This window comes from Microtus oregoni, unplaced genomic scaffold, assembly GCF_018167655.1.
Source record: "Microtus oregoni isolate MIOR12 unplaced genomic scaffold, Mior012 000027F_ref0000203, whole genome shotgun sequence".
Classification (NCBI taxonomy): domain Eukaryota; kingdom Metazoa; phylum Chordata; class Mammalia; order Rodentia; family Cricetidae; genus Microtus; species Microtus oregoni.
The window spans coordinates 18,595,668-18,616,060 of record NW_024543086.1 but is presented as its reverse complement, the minus strand read 5'-3'; the positions used below and the strand labels follow the sequence as shown (position 1 = coordinate 18,616,060).

The following is a 20,393-nucleotide window of genomic DNA, read 5'->3' as shown; positions in this document are numbered from 1 at the left end:
GAGGCTACTCACTGACACCTCCACAGCATAAATACCTCTTACCCTGGATTGACAAAGGCTCAACCAAGATCTGCTTTGGAGACTCTCCTGGCCTGGGGGAGACTACACTGAGACCTGGCCTTCCTCATTTTCTTGGGGGTCCAATGGGTGTACCCCACCTGCTGTGCCCCAGCGCTTGACTCCTGAAGCTGAAGATCACGTGATTCCTGAGCGGAGGCTATGTTTCGTCCTTAGCGGTCCCTGGGTTCACACATCAGGGATGAGCCTAAGGAGAAGCCATGGCCGTGCTCTGGGTGTCCCTGAGTCACGGAGGAGATAGATGGAGGGTCACCTTGGCTTCCGAAGGCTCTTGGTCTCCAGCTCTTGAGGGACAACTCCTTGTGCTTGGTCTGGTTCTGAATTCTCAGGGCTTCTGACCCACACATGTATGGAATGCCTACGGTCCATTCTGGATAGATGCCAGGATCCACCATCAGAAGACGGTCAGGCCAGCATGGAGTGAGGGGCCAGATACTAGGGGGTGAGCACCAGGGAAGGTGCCAGAAATGCATGGCCTGGGCAGAAGCCTGGGGTGGAGCCAAGCTTGTGTGTTAAGCAGAGAGACCCTGAGGTTCTTGAGACTGGAAATGGGGGACAAGACAATGGCGAGGGAAGAGGCTGTTGGCTGTAGATCCTATGTTGGCTAAGGGTGTGGATTTCTTTCAGAGAGAACCCATTACGTGGGTGCCTCTGGGGAAGTCCCGGTGGGGGTGGGGGAGAACTCAGGCCAGAACAGTCGGGAAACAGGTGGCTTGCAATTCTGCAGTCAATGTCGTCCTCTATTGGTCACATTGGATATTGACTTAGACTAGGGTTTCTTATGCCGGAGCTAGATAGCCGTTTCCTATCCATCCAACTAGCGCCCTGGGGATGAATGCCCAGAAAGAACCCTTCTGCAGATCAGGACATTCGACTCCAGATACATCCAGTGGGTGAAACCCCTTCAGGACACTGGCCCCCATCCACAGGAGGCCCTGGGTGTGAGTTTAGCTATGGGATGCAGGAGGAAGAGGAGGGCCTGGCCCTTAGACAGTAGCCTTGGGAGCAGATGGGGTCAGGCTCCCTATGGATACATCCATGGATTCAGTTCCCAAAGTGAGCCCTGGAGGCTAAGATAGAGTGGGCGTTTGGTTCCCTGGACCTGCATGAGTAGTTAGGACCACATGAAAAATGGGGCCAACTTGTGGGATCGTGGGGTAACTTGGGTACCGGGAGTGTTGGAGTTAAGAGCAGGAAGAGGAGCCACTTCTAGGGCTGAGGAGTCTATCCATGTTCTCATTGCCCCTCATACTCTCCCCTCCCTCCAGCTCAGCTCACTCACCCTAAAGGGGACTTTAAGTAGGCAGAGCCTCCTCCACCCTGATGCAGCAGAGAAAACCCACCTCAGGACCAGGCTGTGGAGGCAGCCCCAGGAAAGAACTGAGAAGCCAGGAGGAGGACAGGATATCAGGGGTTTGGGACCCTTCACTACTCCACTCTGGGGTCCAGGGATGGCCCCAGGGTCCTCTGGTGAATATGAATCCTGAGTTTCTGCTGCTTGGGTCACAGCAGGGTGAACAGGGGTGAGTTGGGGGCCTGCCTGGCTCCTTCGTAAGTGCACGTATGTAAGTGCACATGCGTGTGAGTACTCGTATGCATGTGGAGTCCAGAGGACAGCCTTAGGTGATATTTTTCAGGTATCATCCACCTTGGTTTGTTGTTTATTTTTGTTCTGTTATTGTTGTTGTTTTGGATTTTTTTGCTTTGTTTGAGACAGGATCTCACTATGTAGCCCTGGCCTGGCTAGAACTCACTATGTACATTGGCCTCAAACTCACAGAGATCCACCTGCCTCTGCCTCCTGAGTGCTGGGATGAAAAGTATTTGTCATGGGCTGAAGGGATAATTCAGAGGTTAAGAGCCCTGGCAGCTCTTCCAGAGGTCCTGAGTTAATTCTCAGTAATCTCATGGTGGCTCACAACCATCTACTGTGAGATCTGGCGCCCTCTTCTGGCCTGCAGGCATACATGCAGGCAAAACGCTGTATATATAATAAATAAATCATTTTTTAAAAAGTGTTTGCCATGATGACTGGTCAGTCTTATTTTTTGAGACAAGGTCTTTCACTGGCCCAGAACTCATAAAATATAGTTGAGCCAGCTGTCCAGTGAACTCCGTAGATTAACCTGTCTCTGCCTTCCCCATGCTGGGATTACAAACACGTGCCACAACACCCAATTCCGTCTGTGTTCTGGGAATCAAATTCAAGTTCCTGTAAGGCAAATACTTTTGTCTATTTAAGCTATCTCTTCAGCCCTTGGCCCTTTAAGAAGGCAGTTCTGCTCCGCCCCTTGAGTGACCCTGTTGCCCAGCAACAGGAGGCAGTTGGTGTATACAATGTTCTTAGGCAACCAGAAGCTTTGTTCGGGACAGAGTGACCAGTACTGCCCCACTGATCGTGCCTGGACGACCGCCCAGTGACCCTCCCTTCATTCTGCCCCCCTTCCTGCTCAGCCAGGCAGTGGGCACCATGGCACAAACGGACGTGCTCCTGACTAAGGAGCCAGCCCCACAGTCAATCCAGGCCTGTGAGCTGCCGCACAAAGAGTACGATGTGGCCTGCAATACTGGTGCCTACACATCCTCGGGTCTGGCCACTGCTGGCTTCCGCACAGCCAAATACTTAATGGACGAGTGGTTTCAGAACTGTTACGCCCGCTACCACCAGGCCTTTGCAGACCGGGACAACTCTGAGCGGCAGCGGCATGAGAGCCGGCAGCTGGCAGCCGAGACTGAGGCGCTGGCTCAGCGCACACAGCAGGACTCCACGCGAAAGGTGGGAGAGCGCCTGGAGGACATGCATTGCTGGAAGTCAGAGCTGCAGCGGGAGATAGACGAGCTGTCTGCCGAGACTGAGCTGATGCGGGCCCAGAAACGGCGGCTAGAGCGCGCCTTGGACGCCACTGCCGTGCCCTTCTCCATTGCCACCGACAACCTACAGTGCCGAGAACGCCGCCAGCATCCAGACCTTGTGCGGGACTACGTGGAAGTGGAGCTGCTGAAGGTGCAGCTTAGGCCTAGAGTGGGAGGCAGGCTCTGGCACTCATACAGAATGGATAATCGCAGGGCCTCAGGGTTCACACAGTGCTATACCCCTCTGCCCATGCGGGACCCCCTGGTCCTTCAGACAGGAGGATTTTTACCACATGGAGTCCCTGACTTCCAAATAACTATCTCTCTGTGGGATCCCCTCCGACCCCCAAGATTTCAAAGACAGTAACTCTGACCCTGAGTGGTTTTTGTGTGTTTGTTTTGTTTTTTTTAGCCATAGGCTCCCACTGTACCAGCATGCTCCTTAGTGCGGTATTTGCTCTCCAGGCAGAAAGCCACAGCAGTCAGTGCTGCAAGTCTAGAGGGGGTGGAGGGGATGTGGAGGGCCACGGCATCTGCTCTTTCTGTCCAGAGTCTCCAAGCCTCAGCTTCACAGATCCCATATACACTTAGAATGCCAGCATCTGGGAGACTGAGGAAGGAGGTCACAAGTTCCAGTCTGGACTACGTGGAAAGACTCTGCAACAAAATGAAACAAAACAAAACATTCCACTCCTCCTTCCATTAGACACCCTTCCCCCCAAACCCAGCATAGCTTGCTTTGGGAAACCTTGTACTAAGATTTAGGGGGCCACTCAGTCTGGATGCTGCACAACCCTGAATCCCTCAGAGCTGGAGCCTCCTGTGGTGGTCTTAAGCCTGTGGGTGATGGTGAGAGACGGGGAAATAAGCAGCCATGCTGGGACCCCAGGGAACCCCGGTTACATCCCAAGCCTTGACCACCGCTGCGTATCTGAAGTATTGTCAGTGTGCAGAGATGGGCGGCTCACTGAGGACACAGGGCAGTGGAGAGCATGGCCTCTGTGGACTTGTACTTGAAGTTCCTGAGACCCAGAAAATGTTGGGGTTAAAGGAAACCTAGAGCTTCCTTCTTGTCCTTGGGCAGTGGGCAGCAGACAGAGGGCATCTGCTTTCCTATGCGCTTGGGGTCCTCAGGGGTAGGTGGTCTGGGTCCTGGGATAAGGCTGATGCCCCTCAGTATACTGTTGGAGTGTTGAAGATGACCCCAGAGCCTGGACAACTGTCACGGGTTATCCAACGGCCAAAAGACACCCGCTAGAGCAAACACTCACTTACATGCCCAACCTTCTCCCCTCAATAATCCTAGCATGGAAGGGCTGGGATCAGACCTCCTTTTCTGGTGGGGGGTAGAACTAAGGCAAAAGTCAATGGAGGCGAGGTCCATGCCTTGGCTCCTGCTGGGTCCCTCCCCACGAGGAAGGGCAGGGCTCTGCTACTCTGAAGGACTGTCTCCTATCCAGGAAACTGAGCTGATCAGGAACATCCAGGAGCTCCTGAAGAGGACTATCTCACAAGCCGTGGGCCAGATACGGTGGGTCACAGCAGCCCCAAAGCGACAACCCTAACCCCCACCCCAAGGTTGGTCAGAGGTGGGGGGGAGGCAGGACAGCTAGGACAGTGACTGTCTCAAAGAGGTCAGAAGGCTTTTGGATCATAGCCAGGGATGCAGGCACTGCTCAGCAGGACATAGACAACTATCTCCACTTCTGTTCTGGAACCTGGGCCCTGCTGGCCATGGAAGGAAGCCTGAGCTGGAACTGGAGCCCCCGGAAGCTGGAATGGGGCCTGCTTCCCCGGGGTTCCCTGGCACATAATGGGGTCCTGCATCCCCTCCATCCCACTAGGCTGAACTGGGAATACAAGGAGACCTGTGAGATGGACTGGTCGAACAAAGTAGAGGCCTACAACATTGACGAGACCTGCTCTCGCTACAACAATGAGAGCACCCAGGTGCAGTTCTACCCGCATTCCGGCAAGTTGGAGGAGAGGTAGGTTCCTAGGCATCCCCGTCTGCCCCGTCACCTTCTTGACTCTAAGTCAAGTCCAAAATCTGAGAATGGACTCTTGCCCCCGCGGACCTGGACCAGTTCCCTGGGGAATCTCTGTCTGCAGCTGGTGTGAGAAAAAAGAGAAACCCCTTACCCAGGTGCCTGGCTCCCACAGTTCACACTGGGTCGGTGCCTGCTCCAACCCCTGGATCCCCGTGGGTGGCCTGGACTGCGTTTCTGCTCGCGTCCAGCAGAGGGCAAACAACCGCCACTACAGGCCCGGGAGAACCTAGGGTTGTCTGTGTGATAAAGGGGATCGCAGTGCTGGAGTCTCTGCGTGGCTACAACCCGACCAGGTCGCACCTCCACTTTCAGTGCCTCCACTCCCGAGACGTGGGCCAAGTTTACTCAGGATAATCTGCTTCGAGCCGAACGCGAGCGGCTAGCTTCGGTTAACCTGCGGAAGTTAATTGACTGCATCCTGCGGGATACGGCTGAGGACCTGCGGCTGCAGTGCGATGCAGTGAACATGGCTTTCTCACGCCGCTGCGAAGAGCTGGACGACGCCCGCCACAAATTGCAGTACCATCTGCAAAAGGTGGGACGGCAGGGCACGCCCACCGCTGGACACGCCCACCTGTCTGACCGCACCCAGGACACGCCTACCAGCAAGCCCGTCCCATGCTTAGGGCATACCCACTCACATTTTCACGTTTGAGCTAATCCCACTCCCCCCCCCCCCCCCAACACACACGCGTAACGCACACCTGCCCCGCTCGAGCTACGCTCTTTCCTTATCAATTCCCTTAACCACGGGGTTGCTATCTCAGTCATGACCTGGCTTCAAGGTCCCCTCTGCTTCCCACCCAAAAGTAGAGATCCACATACCTCTGTAGGCTCCTTGAGCTGAGGTAAAAGCAGATTTATATTTGGGAGTGGCCTGATGGTACAGCCACTCCGGGAGGCTGACCCGTAGGAGCTGCCAGCTATGGGGTTTGGGAGGGGCATGGTATGCCCGTGGGGTCCTGCTCTGGGCTCTCATTGTGGCCTATCCTAACTCCAAGCCCCAACTTTCTTGACCCGGGTTTGAGGACAAACAGACTGGCCTGACTCATAGGACCCTCTGAAGGTTTTCTCCAGGGCTGCTCTCAGTGCCTCCAGTCAGAGCTGGAGATGAAGGAGCCAGTAGTCTGGCCCTCCTCGTGCTGGGCTGGGTAGGCAGGTGCCCTGATTGCTCCAGACTTGAGCTGGCCCCAGGCTCACACACTGCCCTGTGCAGACGCTGAGGGAGATCACCGACCAGGAGCACCAGGTGGCAGCCCTGAAGCAGGCCATCAAGGACAAGGAGGCTCCTCTGCGTGTGGCCCAGACCCGCCTGTACCAGCGGTCACACCGGCCCAACGTAGAGCTGTGCCGGGACGCCGCGCAGTTCAGGTACCCTGGAGCGATCCCGGGCAGCGAGGGTCATCCTTGAACCCCTTTAATTCTCCTTAGGCCTCTCCCACAGGACCACTCCACATATGAGCAGACATGAGACTGGGGGTGGGGAGTGGACCCTGGAGAGGGTTGCATGTCAGGAACAACGCAAGGTCCCGTGCCACTCTGGGGTGCCTAACCCTCCTGGAAGGACCCTAGAGTCTGGCAACCGAGATTCCTGGGGCCAAAGGGCAGAGAGGCGAGGCAGGGCCACCACCCACCCTTGTACCTCTGATGGAGTTCTGTGTTTCATGTATCTCCCACAGGCATGGTGGGTTATGCCTTTTACTTTCCTCATCTAGCCAGTGCCAGGATGCCCTCTTAAGCATAAGTGTCTGTCTTCTTCCTTCATTGACTGTAATTTTATTTTAGAAATCAAGGTTTCGAGGGTGGTTCCTGCCTGCAAACATCATTAGCACCTGTTCAGGCTGTTGTTGCTTATTTCCACAATCCTTGCTTATTTTCGCCACAAGGGGGCAGTATTTCAAGACTCCCTCTAACTGCTGCGCAGCTAGGGAGGCCCCTGGGCGCTGGAAATAAGGGCCAGTCTTGATTTCATGCCAGGTTTACAGTGATCTCGCAACACTGTAGCCACTTTGGTGGGGTTTCTGTAAGTCTTTTGGGGTCCTCTGTAGTAGCATCATTGCCCCTTCTCCCCAGTAACTCACCACTCCCTTCCCTGAAGGTTGCTGAGTGAGGTGGAGGAGCTAACCATGTCCCTCAACTCGCTGAAGGAGAAGCTTCAGGACGCAGAGCAGGCACTGTGGAACCTGGAGGACACACGCATGAGCCTGGAGAAGGACATTGCCGTCAAGACCAACAGCCTCTTCATCGACCGCCAAAAGTGTATGGCCCACCGCAGCCGCTACCCCAGTGTCCTACAGCTGGCCGGCTACCAGTGACTGGGGCTGGCACCTGGTCACATGATCTCATCCAAATAAAGAGCACCTTAGTTTCCCACCCACAGTGTGGCGTAGCATGAAGAGACAGGCGACCGTCCACTTGGACGGGCATTTCAGAACTTATGTGCAGACAGGCTTTGTCCATGAGCCCATCGTCCTCCATACCTCAGGGGAAACCGTCTATCCAGATGAGGCCAGGTACTCCCCCTCATTCCCATTTAGAGCCCCATCAAACCTGGTTTCTCCTATCTTCACCAGTTTGAGGGTCTTGGGTATCTGTTGGGGACATTGCATAGCTTCCTTTCCCTTTAACCCCAGGCCTGAGGCTAGGTTTATATCCCTTTGATTATATCCCATTTGCTCCTCATGCTGTCCCTCCTGATGTTAGCCCTACTCAGAGAAATTCTTCAGGCAGAGCCACACCCCACTCACACCTGATTGCTCCCCCACAGCTCAGCAGCTCTTACTTCCCAATACTTCCCAGTGGAGTCAGGAGGGGAGGTATGTTCATGCCCTGTGGTTGTTGGGGTAGGGGATACCTGTTTCTTGTCCTGGACTGTAGGGGGGAATGGGATAACATGCCTTTACCACAAACTGCCCACACATGGACACCTGACCCCATTCTGGCCTCTGCTCTCCACATCTGTTCCAGGAGAAATTGCCACATGTCCCCATGCCTACTGCAGGTAAAGATCTGGAGAGGAAATTTTGGAGACATAAGAGCATTCCTGGAAATCAAAGCCTGGAACGGGACATGGGACAGCTGTGTGGGGGCAGCTGAGGACAGGCAGGGCTTTCTGGAGATGTCGGCCTGTACTTCACAGTACAGACCTCGGGACAAGCCCTGGACCAGGGCAGGAACCATACTGAGCTGATGGGGCCAGGTGCTTTCTCATTTCTGGAGCTTACCTGGAGCAGGCTCCTCAATTTCCTGAACATATTGTCCTCGGTGCCCTCTGGGAGGATGAAGTGTGCCTTCGGGTCTTTCTGAGGAGGCGTATGACCCCTGAGAGGGGGGCACTTATCCTCCAGTTCAGACAGAAAGCTCAGCTTGTAACCTGCCTGCCAGACAACTCCAGCTCTGGGGTTCTCCATGGCAGCCTTTGCCACCATCGCATTTGTCCTTTCTCATCAGCCCCTGCAGCTGGGCATGGGAGAGGCATCGGGTGCTCCCGCCAGCAGACTGTTCAGAGGACACGTCACCTCCTGTCCCCACGGAAACCATGCCGCTTGTCACCACAGCGACAGCGGGACACAGCTCGTGCTCTTTGGGGTGCCATCCAGAACGTGCCCTGGGTGCTGCCCCCCAGAGGGCCCAGAGCAGACTAGTCCATGGGATTGGGGCACATGGCACCCGTGAAGCCCGCACCCGGAAACATTATAGGTGGGAGGACAGGAGCAGAAGCTGCAGAGTGCTCAGCCTCCCAGGGGCTTCCAAGCTGGAGTAGGGGTGGAGGCCACAGAACCCCGACTCCTTGCCTTGGAATGGTATGGTGGGTTCTGTCTGGGTCCTGTTTCCATGGTCTGGGTAGAAGCGCTACCCCTGCTAGCCTGGGAAGCAGTAGCCAGACGGTTCCCTGTGCAGGGGGTTGGTGGCAAGGCCTCCTTGCTGTGCCCACTCAAACCCTCTCTCAGTAACATCTTTCCCTTCCCCCATCCTCAGAGGCACTCACTCCCAGGCCTCTCCCTGGGAATGGGAGTCATCTGGGAAAAGGATCAAGCTGGCAGCTCCCTGGGTGAACCTGCCTCTCAGACCCCATCGTCACCTCCCACTGAGGTCATTCCCCATGCTCCAGCAGGGTGGGCCTCCTCTGACTCCCCAAGGGTGGGGGCAGCTGGGCACTATTTTAAGCAATGTTGCTCTGTTGTGGTGGGTCCTTTCATTTTACAAGTAGAGAAAGCAAGGCCAGGAAGGTCTCCCGGCCCTTTAGGTTCACACCCAAAATAGATAGGAGATAATCTTTCCCTCTCTGTGACCTCAGAAACCTGGGCCATGGCAGGTAAATCTTGTCCCCAGGGTCTGATTTCTTCAGGTGGAGGTGGAAACACAAGGTAATGAGGGTGGTGTTGCTGTTGCCTTGAGACCATCCAGACACAAGCGGCAGTTTCTCCCTGGAGGTCCCTGCAGCTTGCTTCAGGAAGACCCCTCTGACTCCATGTCCCAGGCAGAGTGAGATGAGATGGCAAGGATTCAAGTTACCATAACACGCAGGAGGGGTGGTGTCCGCCCTGGGATGTCCTCTCCACAGCACGCAGGAGGGGTGATGTCCACCCTGGGATGTCCTCTACCACAGCACACAGGAGGGGTGGTGTCCACCCTGGGATGTCCTCTCCACAGCACGCAGGAGGGGTGGTGTCCGCCCTGGGATGTCCTCTCCACAGCACGCAGGAGGGGTGATGTCCACCCTGGGATGTCCTCTCCACAGCACACAGGAGGGGTGGTGTCCACCCTGGGATGTCCTCTCCACAGCACGCAGGAGGGGTGGTGTCCACCCTGGGATGTCCTCTCCACAGCACGCAGGAGGGGTGGTGTCCACCCTGGGATGTCCTCTCCACAGCACGCAGGAGGGGTGGTGTCCGCCCTGGGATGTCCTCTCCACAGCACGCAGGAGGGGTGGTGTCCACCCTGGGATGTCCTCTCCACAGCACGCAGGAGGGGTGGTGTCCGCCCTGGGATGTCCTCTCCACAGCACGCAGGAGGGGTGGTGTCTGCCCTGGGATGTCCTCTCCACAGCACGCAGGAGGGGTGGTGTCCGCCCTGGGATGTCCTCTGGACCTTCTGCTGCATGACCTTTCATGGGGAGACATAAAGAACTCTCCAGTCACTCCAGATAGGTGCAGGCATTGGCAGACCAAAGAAAGGGATCTGCCCAAGTGCAGCTTGGTGAGCCAATGAGCTGACTGGGTTACATACACAGGTGCTTGTGGACAGCCTAAAGCAGCTGCGCCATCTGGAGATCCCTCAGGAAGCTTATGGCTGATCACTGAAGGGTTCCACTGGAGCATGGATGACTCACAACAAACCTAAAGATCCCCCACTCCCACCCCGGCCAGTCTCTACCGCCTCACAAGGAGAGAAGTGCCCTATGAGGCTCTCTGAGACTTCCCGCCCCAGGAGGGTGAGGCCATAGGCTGGATCTCCAGAGTCTCAGGCTGAATCATCAGAGCTGCCCAGATTCAAGATGGTGGTGGTCACGTCAGTCTAAGGAGACAGATAACATAATACCCTCTGCCTACTCTGGGCCCATGGATTAAGTTGAAAGAGGAAACACAGTTGCTCTCTCTGATGCTGTGCTGTCCAGGGGCACCTATGGGACCCCAGTAATTGTGTTGCTTGAACTTTTCTTGGGGCTATGAGGACAAACACCTTCTTCCCCCCAGATAGGGCACCACCTACAACAGATCAAAGTACAGTTTCACCTGATTCTTGCTTGGTGAACCAATGAGTCTATTGGCTTACTTACAGAGCATGGGTAAGGGGTTGCGTACCCCCACCTAGCAGCTGTGTCATTGACCCCCAACATAGATGACAATTCTCTCCCCCTGCCCCACCCCCGAGGTAATCACCTCTGTCACTCTCAGAGCCACCAAGACTACATGCAGCTGGGGTGGGCCACATACATCTGGCTTGGAGGGATAGGAAGGACTGAGATCTCTGGTGAGGAGTGGGGAACCCTCTCACTCTCCCCTTCAGTAAAGGTCAACGGTCAACAAATCCAATCTTGATGGTCACTTGCAAGTGACCACAGCTTCTTTGATGAAGATGGTAAGGCTGTTATGCCTGGAGGAGAGAATTCCAACACAAGTGGGCAATGACCTCAGTAGAGCAAAGGTAGAAAGGGCTGCCCATGCACAGCTTCCCTGGTACTATGTTACCACCAAGGAACGCAAGTGTCTCCGACTTAACCCCATGCTGCATAGTGCTGTATAGACAGTACTAACCAGCTGAGCCTGGATACAATCTGTTTGGGTTTGCCTGGGATGCTCTTCAGCTTCCCTCCCAGCATCCACCGCCCCTTGAGCCTCCTGCCTGGACCAAACGGTTAGTTTCTTGGAGACCAAGAATTGACACTACAGCCACAATTACAGATCTGTTGCTCATTCTTCCTTGGACTGGCTGGCCTTTACTGGCTGCTGTGGGATCTATTTCCATATACCTGGCCTCAGACCTGCTCCCCCGACCCTACCCCCCACCTCCGTCACTCATCCTACGCTTCGTCCATGTCCTGGAATGGGGGCCTGAACAACAGAGCCCCAAACTCACTGTCTGCTGTCCAGGTTACTCAAGCACCTTTATGGACTACTGACCACCTCTCTGAGGAGGGGGATGACTCATAGGGTGTTGGGGTGCTGAGTCCCCCGTGCCTAGTACCCCAGCTGCCCTCTCTGGTGCAAGCTTCCCACTTCCCAGCTCTGTGTCATACGGAACATGGCTTTGCAGGCTTCTAGGGCTGGGCATAGCTTCTCCACGCCACAGCAGGTTATCTATGCTGGGAGCCATGACACCCTGTCGTCACGGTGATGCTGGTGGCTGCTCTCAGCCAGAGCTATTTCTGGCCTGAGACGCGCTGTCCTGTCCACCGAGTCACCCTGAATGCTGACCACTCTACCCAGAGTTCAAGACGTATACACCTGTCTGGCTAGTCCCCTAGTCAGAAAGACACCCCAGCCCCCCACAGCAGGTCTAGAGTTGAAAACCCCAGGCTCCTCCCTATCCCTCACTCCTGAAAAGGCCCTTCCCCCAACACTTTAGGGAGAAGGACTCTGGGGCTAGATCTGGCTGGGGCCAGTAGCATCCCTCAGTGACTTCACTGTCTGCCCTGCTACAGAGGACACATTTGATCCTGCCATGACAGCCCATTTATTTCAGAGAACAATGCTCAGACTCATGGTGCCATCTTTCTCTAGGAGACTATAAAGAGTCTCCAACCCTGGCGCTAGTCACCTAATTCTTTCAGAGAAAGGTCCCCAATCAACCAGGCCAGACAGAGATGTTTGGGAAAGGAGGGGGGGTGCTGCCTGGCCTGAGGGAGGGTGATTCAGTCACTAGACCTCTGTCTTCACACCTCCCCCATCTGAGTCATCACAGCCGACAAATGGGTGACAAACTGCTATCTCTGTGTCTGCCGGGTGCTGAGCTGGTGTGAACTGTCACCTGTGGCTAGCAGTCATGGCTGCCCTTAACTCATTTTCCTTACCTCTTCCCCTCTTTCCTGGTCATCAGAGTGGATGGTCTAAAGGGAAGCTGGGAATGTAACTGGACTCCAGCTATACCAAGCTACAGGATGAGGCTAGTTTACCCCCAAACACTAGCTATAAGCCTCCCTGAATAGGCAGTTTGGCTCAGGGGCACTCAGCCTCTGGGAGTAGTGTGTGCTTGGGGACTAAACAGGAATGAGGGAGTCCTGTGTGGGTTTGGTCTTGGACCCACCAGGGATTGTGGGGAGATCCCCCAAAACCATCCCTACTAGGGTAGCTCAGGGGCACAAACCTCTCTACCTTGAGGCTGATTGGGATACAGCGTGTGGGGGAGGGGGCGTCACAGAGCATGACCGGATGCAACTCCGCAGAGCTCCATTTGTCCACAGATAGACACTGTGACTGGGTGAGTCAGTGGCCTAGCTTGTTGGGTGCAGCGTGATGGCCCCAGCCTGGGTCTCCTATACCAGTTTCCTCACCAAGCCCCGCACTATGGAACTCATTACCCTAGACAAGAGGCAAGTTCAGCTTCCTGGAGCAGGGTGACACCAGCCTGAAGCCCTATACTGCATAAGGTGCAGAGGAACCCTAGTGAGGCTGAGAGAGCCCGAGGCAGGTGCCCTAGGGCAGGCGGAGTGGTGAGTGAAAGATCTCTTCCCGCCTTCTACTCAGCTCTATGGAGCCAGCCCTTAGCCTACTGGTCTTGGATGGACCAGGGTAAGCCACAGGCGCCAGGCAGTATGAAAGGGTTCTTTGACTGAGTACTGGGGAAAAGAGCCATGCCCACAGCTGACCAGGCCGGCAGCACTACTATGGGATAATAACAGGAAGTGGAAGGAAATGTGGGGAGAGGGACGTGCCTTCATTCCACCCTGGGCAAGTTGGTCAGGTTTCCCTCTGCCTGGCAGCGAGATGACGGCCTGGAATGTCTGCTATGTGGGACCAGGTACGGGGACATCGGGGACTCAGAGCTCCAAGAGTGCTCACCTCACCATCCACACTGTGCAGAGACATCCCCCAAGCACCAGCAGCAGTACCCTCCCTGGACTGTGGCTCTCAGTGGCTCCCATTTCATACCTGACACTCTGGAGTCAGCTCTCAGTAGTGGGTGAGTCTGGCCTGTTCTTGTGGGGACGCAGTACAGAGAGCTGTGGCGCTGGGCGTGTGGCTGCTGGCTGAAAGGCCTCTCAGCACTGCTGTGGGTGGCTGATCTTTGGGATTGGCACTGCTGCTGTACTCTCGAGCACGCAGGGACTGCACAAGTCTTGCCCCAAACTGGTCTATTCATGGTTCTTCATGGCAGGGAGAGGGGCTCGCAAGGTTCTGACCTCTCCCTGTGGATGTATAGAGAGTTAACGGTTGCTGGGAGGAGGGGCTAATGAAGTCCTGCCCCTCCTCAAGATTGCAGCTATGTGCTGGGAGTCAGGACTTCACAAGCCCCACCCTTCCTCCTGGATTGCAGGGGCAACAGTTGTTAGCGGTGCTACCCACAGGCCTCGCCTCTCCCTGAGGATAGACAGTCAACAATAGCAGAGAGAGAGGCGTTTTCTTGGCTGGTGGAGTTGCCCATGAGTTGCCCATGCTTCGGTGAGTAACCTCAGTTAAACCCACTGGGTTTACCAAGCTAGACTTGAGTAGGGTCATTTGTTAGTCTGTTTGTGATGTGGGTCACAAACAGTTTTTTTAATCTCCCCCCCCCATATAATAGGGATGTGGGGAGGCCATGTGCTACCTAGGAGAGGGCCTTTGTCTCTGCCCATAAAGGGCTGTGCCAGGCCTGACTGTGCAGCCCACATCCCCTTTCAAAGCACCCACTGGGCTGGGTAGGTGAGGGGGAGGTCAACGGAGGCTGAAACTTGAGGCTAACTCTGGAAGGCTGAGGAGATGGAAGGAGGCAAGAGCAGTGGGGGGATCTGGCATGGGGCAGCTGTAGCCTCACCTCACTCTTGGGGTGAGCAGCAATTGAGCACTGAGGGCTTGAATGGGACTCATGAAGTCTCCCACCTGGAAAGGGCTGGGTATGGGGGAAGGTTCGGATACAGGCCCCAGAGCCTGGTATTAGACCACAGGGGGTCGTCTTATTCTTAGACATGGGAAAGATTAGGGTCACCTTTCCTGGCTGTACCCCTCTTCCTCTGTGTAAAAGGTGTGGCAAGACACATCCCAACCTCCACCTGCCCTCAGGTTAGTGACTAAGGTCGCCGACCCCCCCCCACCTGTCCCTAAGGTTGTTGACCCCCCTATACCTGTCCCTGAGGTCGTCGACCCCCCACACCTGTCTCTAAGGTCGTCAACCCCCACACACCTGTCCCTAAGGTCGTCAACTCCCCCCACACCTGTCTCTAAGGTTGTCGACCCACCTACACCTGTCCCTAAGGTCGTCGACCCCCCTACACCTGTCCCTAAGGTCGTCGACCCCCCTACACCTGTCCCTAAGGTCGTCAACCCCCACACACCTGTCCCTAAGGTCGTCGATCCCCCCCACCTGTCCCTAAGGTTGTCGACCCCCACACACCTGTCCCTCGCCAACCCCAGCTGGTTCCCATGAGCCTCCCCTGCTCCTCCTGGCTCTTCTCTTTAGGGTAACCCCGAGAGTTTCATTTGGCACCTCAAGGCTAGCCAAGTTGGCCAGGATCCAGCCTACATCGCTGCAGGCAGAAACACGGGAGCATGGCCGAAGATGTCAATTGGTGGTCTGAGGGCTCCTCTCTCTCTGTGCGGTGCCAGGGCTATTGGTGCTGTGTGGTCATGGGGCTCCAGATACCCAAAGACCCTCAGGTTTTGTCCTGGGAGACCCTTGGCCCCTGAGCCCTGTGTTTTCTAGGCCTTTCCATGTTCCCAAGGACAGGAAGCCTTCACAACTGGAAGGGTGAGTTGAGTCCAGGGACTTCTCAAGGCTGTGGTCAGGGAAGCATGAACAGGTGACACAGCTCCTATATCCTTCCTCGAGAACATGGTGACCCTCTGGGTCACTGTGGTGACCAATAGGCACGAACTCCCTCATGATACCTTAGGACTACCACCATGAGCCAAGGTTGAAAGCTTTGCCAAGCAATATTTCCATCTGTTCACCTTAACTGACAGTGCCAGGATGAGCAACAGGAAAGACATAATGGACGCTGTATCGGTAAGTTGTCACCTCTTGTTTGTGCTTATCAAGAAGCTGGCTGTGGGGGCAGGGTTGTCCTGCCTTTCACGTCAGACCCATCTTTGCCTCAGAGTGTCCCCCCCCAGACCCCTTGTCTGAGGAGAGGCTGTGGCCGGGAGGAAAGCCGAGCCAATAGCCCGAGTGAAAGCACGGCCTTGAGGAGAGAAACCGTCTCTCAGGACTGACTTTTGCTCTTCCTATGACTCAACAGTGAGATGACAGGGACAGGAAGTCAGCAGTTCAGCCAGGGAAAGATCATCCACAGAGATGAACCTTGATTCAAGACCTCAACTGACTGCCTCAACTTACCCACTTGGTTTCTGCTACATGCAGATTTGCATGCCCCTGATTTGATGGTGTCATCTCTATTTTTTATTTGTTATTTTCTTTGGAAGCCTCTTCTAAGGGGGACAGACACTCTGCTCTGCTCAGGACAGTCTCTATTGGGAACTCCAGGTGGTCGCCTTAAAGAGACTTCGCAAATCAACTAAGGTTGGCTGTTTTGAGCACCCAGGTTGCTGATGGTTCGCCATCATCTATGTCTGTCTTTTGCTAGTTATTTTTTTTAACTTGGATTGCTATGTACGTAATAAACTCACTAATTCAAAATGGAAAGTATGACTATCATACAATAGTCTCTGAACCCTACAGAACTCAGGGATGGTCAGCTGAGGGGGCAGAGGAAACGGGGAACAAGGCATTGGAGACATGACTCCATTCCATGGCCCCGTACAGTATCAACTCTCTTGACAGTCTCCCTAGACAGGACTTTCCCAGCCTAACTCTAGGGAATCTCCCACTTTCTTACCAAGAGATGTCCACTCCAAGTGGACATGGGGTGCCCTGGCCATCTCCTGAAAACAAAGGGTACCCTGCCTCAGGATGGCCTGCAGAAACCTAAGCATAATGGTCCAGAAAGGTCCCAGACGCAGTGAATGGGACAGGTGCCCAGGCCTGTTCTTGTCTCAGGGATCCAGCCCTACTCAGGATACTGAGGTCGGTGGAGCTCAGGTTGAACTTTGACCCTCGGTTTGTGTCCACTTACAGTTAGAATAGCTGGACACACCCAGGATGCTGGGCAAGCAGGAGATATGTCAGGAACTGCCTTCAGGTGCTAGTAGGGGCTGTAGAACAGAGAGGGTCCCGTGCAGAGACTCCCACACTGTACCCAAACAGGAAGGGAGAGGCCCAAGGGAGACTCTTCTCAGGTCCTGGTCCCCAGATGCTGAGGTCCAGCTTGGGTAGCAGAGAAGCCAAGCCTGGCCGAGCCTATGCATCCTTAGACCTGCTGCCTGACCACTAAAGCACCAGGGTGAATGGCTGGGCTTGATAGGAGCCTGTTGAGCCTCAGGCTAGACACAGTGGTTGCTCTGCCTTGTTCTGGGGTGAGAGGACCAGCCTAGATGCCCCCATTTAAAGCCTGCATTCTGTTCAGCTCGCATGTCCAGTTGGGGCCTCCACAGCCAAGCCTCTTATGCAGACCCAGGGAGTCCCGTTGCCTCCTGACAGCTGTACAGTGTGAACACAGCTGGTGCTTCAAGACTGCTAGGGAGCCCGGGCTGGAGTCTCCTATGGGGACTCGGAAGGGCGGAGCAGTTGGCACCTGGCCATGGTGCAGACACCTGGCCTCTTGCTGTTGAGATGAAGGGTCATGTGGGAAGAACAGCTGGGATTTGTGGGGTGGTGACTTGGGGGTCAAAGGGTGCCTGTTCTCCCAGGGTGCTGTCTTCAAAGACTTTGGACAGGGACTGCCAGAGAACAGCACCTTCACTCAGCCCAACCCGGTCCCACAGTTCCCCAGTGCACATGATGCCATGTACAGATGGGTACAGGAAAGTCTCCTCCACACATGCAGCCCACATGATGCCTACCACCAGGCCGGAGAGACAGGAAAGTCATGGCCAGGCCTGCTTCCAGGTGGCCCATTCGGAGGAGCAGAACTGGGCTCATTAGGAGGCAATGTCACCATGGGCTGATAAAATCACTGCCATAGTGTGGGCAGGACAGATCAAGGGAGTTCCCAGCTCTCCGAAGGCAGCAAAGGGTATTTGGCAAACTCTAGATGGGTGGGGGACCCAACACAAGACTAAGAGTCTTCCTGCACTCTTGGGGAGGTGCCTGCACCCCACAGTCACCCCTACACAGCATCTTAAGATGACCAGAGCTGGGAGGGGATGTGATTGTCAGGATTCGATTTTCTGCACAGCGATAAAAGCGTGTGGGCCACGGCCGATCCTGACAGAGTGATAAGCACACCCTGTGAAAAGGCCCGAGATGGAAAATCAATGGCACTCTGGCCACTATCCCGAGCAATTAGAGATTAGAGTTAGGGGGAATTTATGGCAGCAGCCTGAACCGCCAGCTGTGCAGAACCAGAGTTAATCAGGAACACGCTGGCTCCACTCCATGTGATAAAACTAAGAAAAATATACAGAGACTGGAGGGACAGCTCCGCGGTTAAAGGTGCTTGTGCTCTTTCTGACTTTGGCTCTCAGAAATCCGTGTTTGGTAGCTCACAACCACCTGCAACTCCAGTTCCAGAGGATCTGGCATCTCTGGTCTTCATAACACCTGCACTCACATGCAGCTACCCACATGCATGTGCGTATACCAATACATAATTAAAAATCATAAATCAATCTTCGAAAAGGAAAATGTCAGATATGGTAGAGTACATCTTTAAACCCAACACTTGGAAGGCAGAGGCAGGGGGATCTCTGTGAGTTTGAGGCCAGTCAGGGCTACATAGTGAGACCCTGGCTTTAAAAGAGAAAGAGCTGGGCCGTGGTGGTGCATGCCTTTAATCCCAGCACTTAGGAGGCAGTGACGACTTTAATCCTAGCACTTAGGAGGCAGTGACAGGCAGATCTCTATGAATTTGAGTTCTAGTCTAGTTTACAGATTGAATTCTAGGACAACCAAGGATACACAGAGAAACCTTTTCTTGAAGAAAAAAAACCAAACCCAAACAACAACCCCCCCCCCCCCCCCATAAAAGAGGAAAGATGGAAGGAAAAATATTCAGGTGCACAGACATTCCAGCGATGCTCCCTGCCAAGGGAGGTTTGTCTTGTATTTGATTTCCAGCTGAGTGGATTCCCATCAAAACAAAATCCTGAATCATTAGCTGAACTCACACAACATTAAACTTACTAGTTGGTGGCAAACAGTCAAGTAACATTTAACACAGCTTGGGGAGCCTCCACCTCCATTCAGCTCCTCAAGGAATCTGTGCTTATGGGTGGCCACCTAGTCTCCTTCTGTGCCCTAACGATGGATTCTACTCTTGTCCTTGTGGTTCTGCCCCTCCTGGGCATCTTGAGCAAGTGGAATCACAGGTGTACTTGATGTGCCTCTCACAGAGCATCCCCTCCATTTCCACATCCTCCCCCTTCCTTCTTTCCTTTTTGAGACACAGTCTCTTTCTGTATCTGAGATTGGTCTCAAAATTGTGATTCTCGAGTTTGGAGAGGTGACTTGGGGTTGTTAAGAGGGCTTGTTGTTCTCGCATAGGACCTGAGTTCTGTTCCCAAAGCCTGTATCAGGGGCTGCCAATCACCTAGTTCTAGATGCAGTCCTGATGGCTCATTCTCCCATGTGCCGGAGTTACAGGCTGAGTCACCATGCCTGGCTTGGCCATCACATTTCTGGGTTTCTGTCTCGTTGTCACAGGCATCAGAACTTCTTTTGTTTTTATGGCTAAGTAATATTCCAGCACATGGCGAGAACTCACCTGCTGCTATGAGGGTGTTTCTAGCTGCTGTCTATTATGGGCAATGCTATAACAAATACTGCATAAAAGATCTACTTTTTAACTCTGCAGAAATAGTATTGATGAGAAGGAATAAACAGACTAGAAGGCTTGGAGTTTAATTTTCTGAAATATAGATAGATAGATAGATAGATAGATAGATAGATAGTCAGACAGACAGACAGAGACAAGGCCTTGTGTAACCCAGACTGGCCTCGAGCACACTACAGCTGAGGCTGGCTGGCCTTGAGCTCCTGGCTCCCGAGCCTCCTGCTGCCATCACCCAAGTGCTGGGATTATAGGTTTATGCAACCACATGTGGTTTCTACATTACCAAGCCCAAATGGTGGCACAACCCACATGTCTGCCAAGCATGAAGCATGCCCCAGATGCAATAAAGTACTATCCAGGATGTGCTGACACCTGTCAGGACCCAGAGATGAGCCTTGGGGACATCATGCTGTGTGATAAACCCATGATGGGACAAATGCTGCACGACGGCATGTACACAAGGCTCTTGGCAAAATGTGGTCCACTCACACCAAGCACATGATGTCACTGGGGGCCGTGGGAGGGAGCACAGCTGGGTGGGCAGGAGGAGCACCCCGACTTGTTCCAAGAGACCTAGTGCAAACTACTCAGGACTGAGTTAGAAGTGAGGATACAGACTTCTGAGGTAATAGGCCTTGCCATTAGCTCCTTCAGGCCTCATGGGAGGGAGGAGAAATGGGCGAGATGGACAGGTGTCCTCTCCTGTGACCAGAGCGAAGGGACAGGTATCTCCAGCTCGCCTGCCCATTCTCAACCTTCCCACTGGCCGGCACTCACTCTGGATAGCGATGGACCCATCCACAGCTTTCAGTGGTGCCTGACTATGGAGAGAGCCGGGAAGGAGGAAGGGTAGAGGCCCCTGTCCCTGGCTGTTTCTGCATGGGGCCTCTCTCTTGTATTCTCTTCTGATCTGATGATGCTGCCCCTCCCTCCGTCACGGCTTATAC

At 54.4% G+C, this 20,393-nt stretch overlaps 1 protein-coding gene across 1 annotated transcript; it reads left to right on the top strand.

The window, feature by feature from the left end:
- The first annotated feature begins 2,548 nt into the window (after positions 1–2,548).
- On the top strand, positions 2,549–7,348 carry Tekt4 (tektin 4). The gene is made up of 6 exons (XM_041676446.1): positions 2,549–3,082; positions 4,392–4,462; positions 4,776–4,919; positions 5,295–5,517; positions 6,199–6,353; positions 7,081–7,348. Exons 1-6 carry the CDS (start codon positions 2,549–2,551, stop codon positions 7,295–7,297), a joined length of 1,344 nt encoding a protein of 447 aa, XP_041532380.1. The 3' UTR covers positions 7,298–7,348.
- Positions 7,349–20,393: the final 13,045 nt, after the last annotated feature.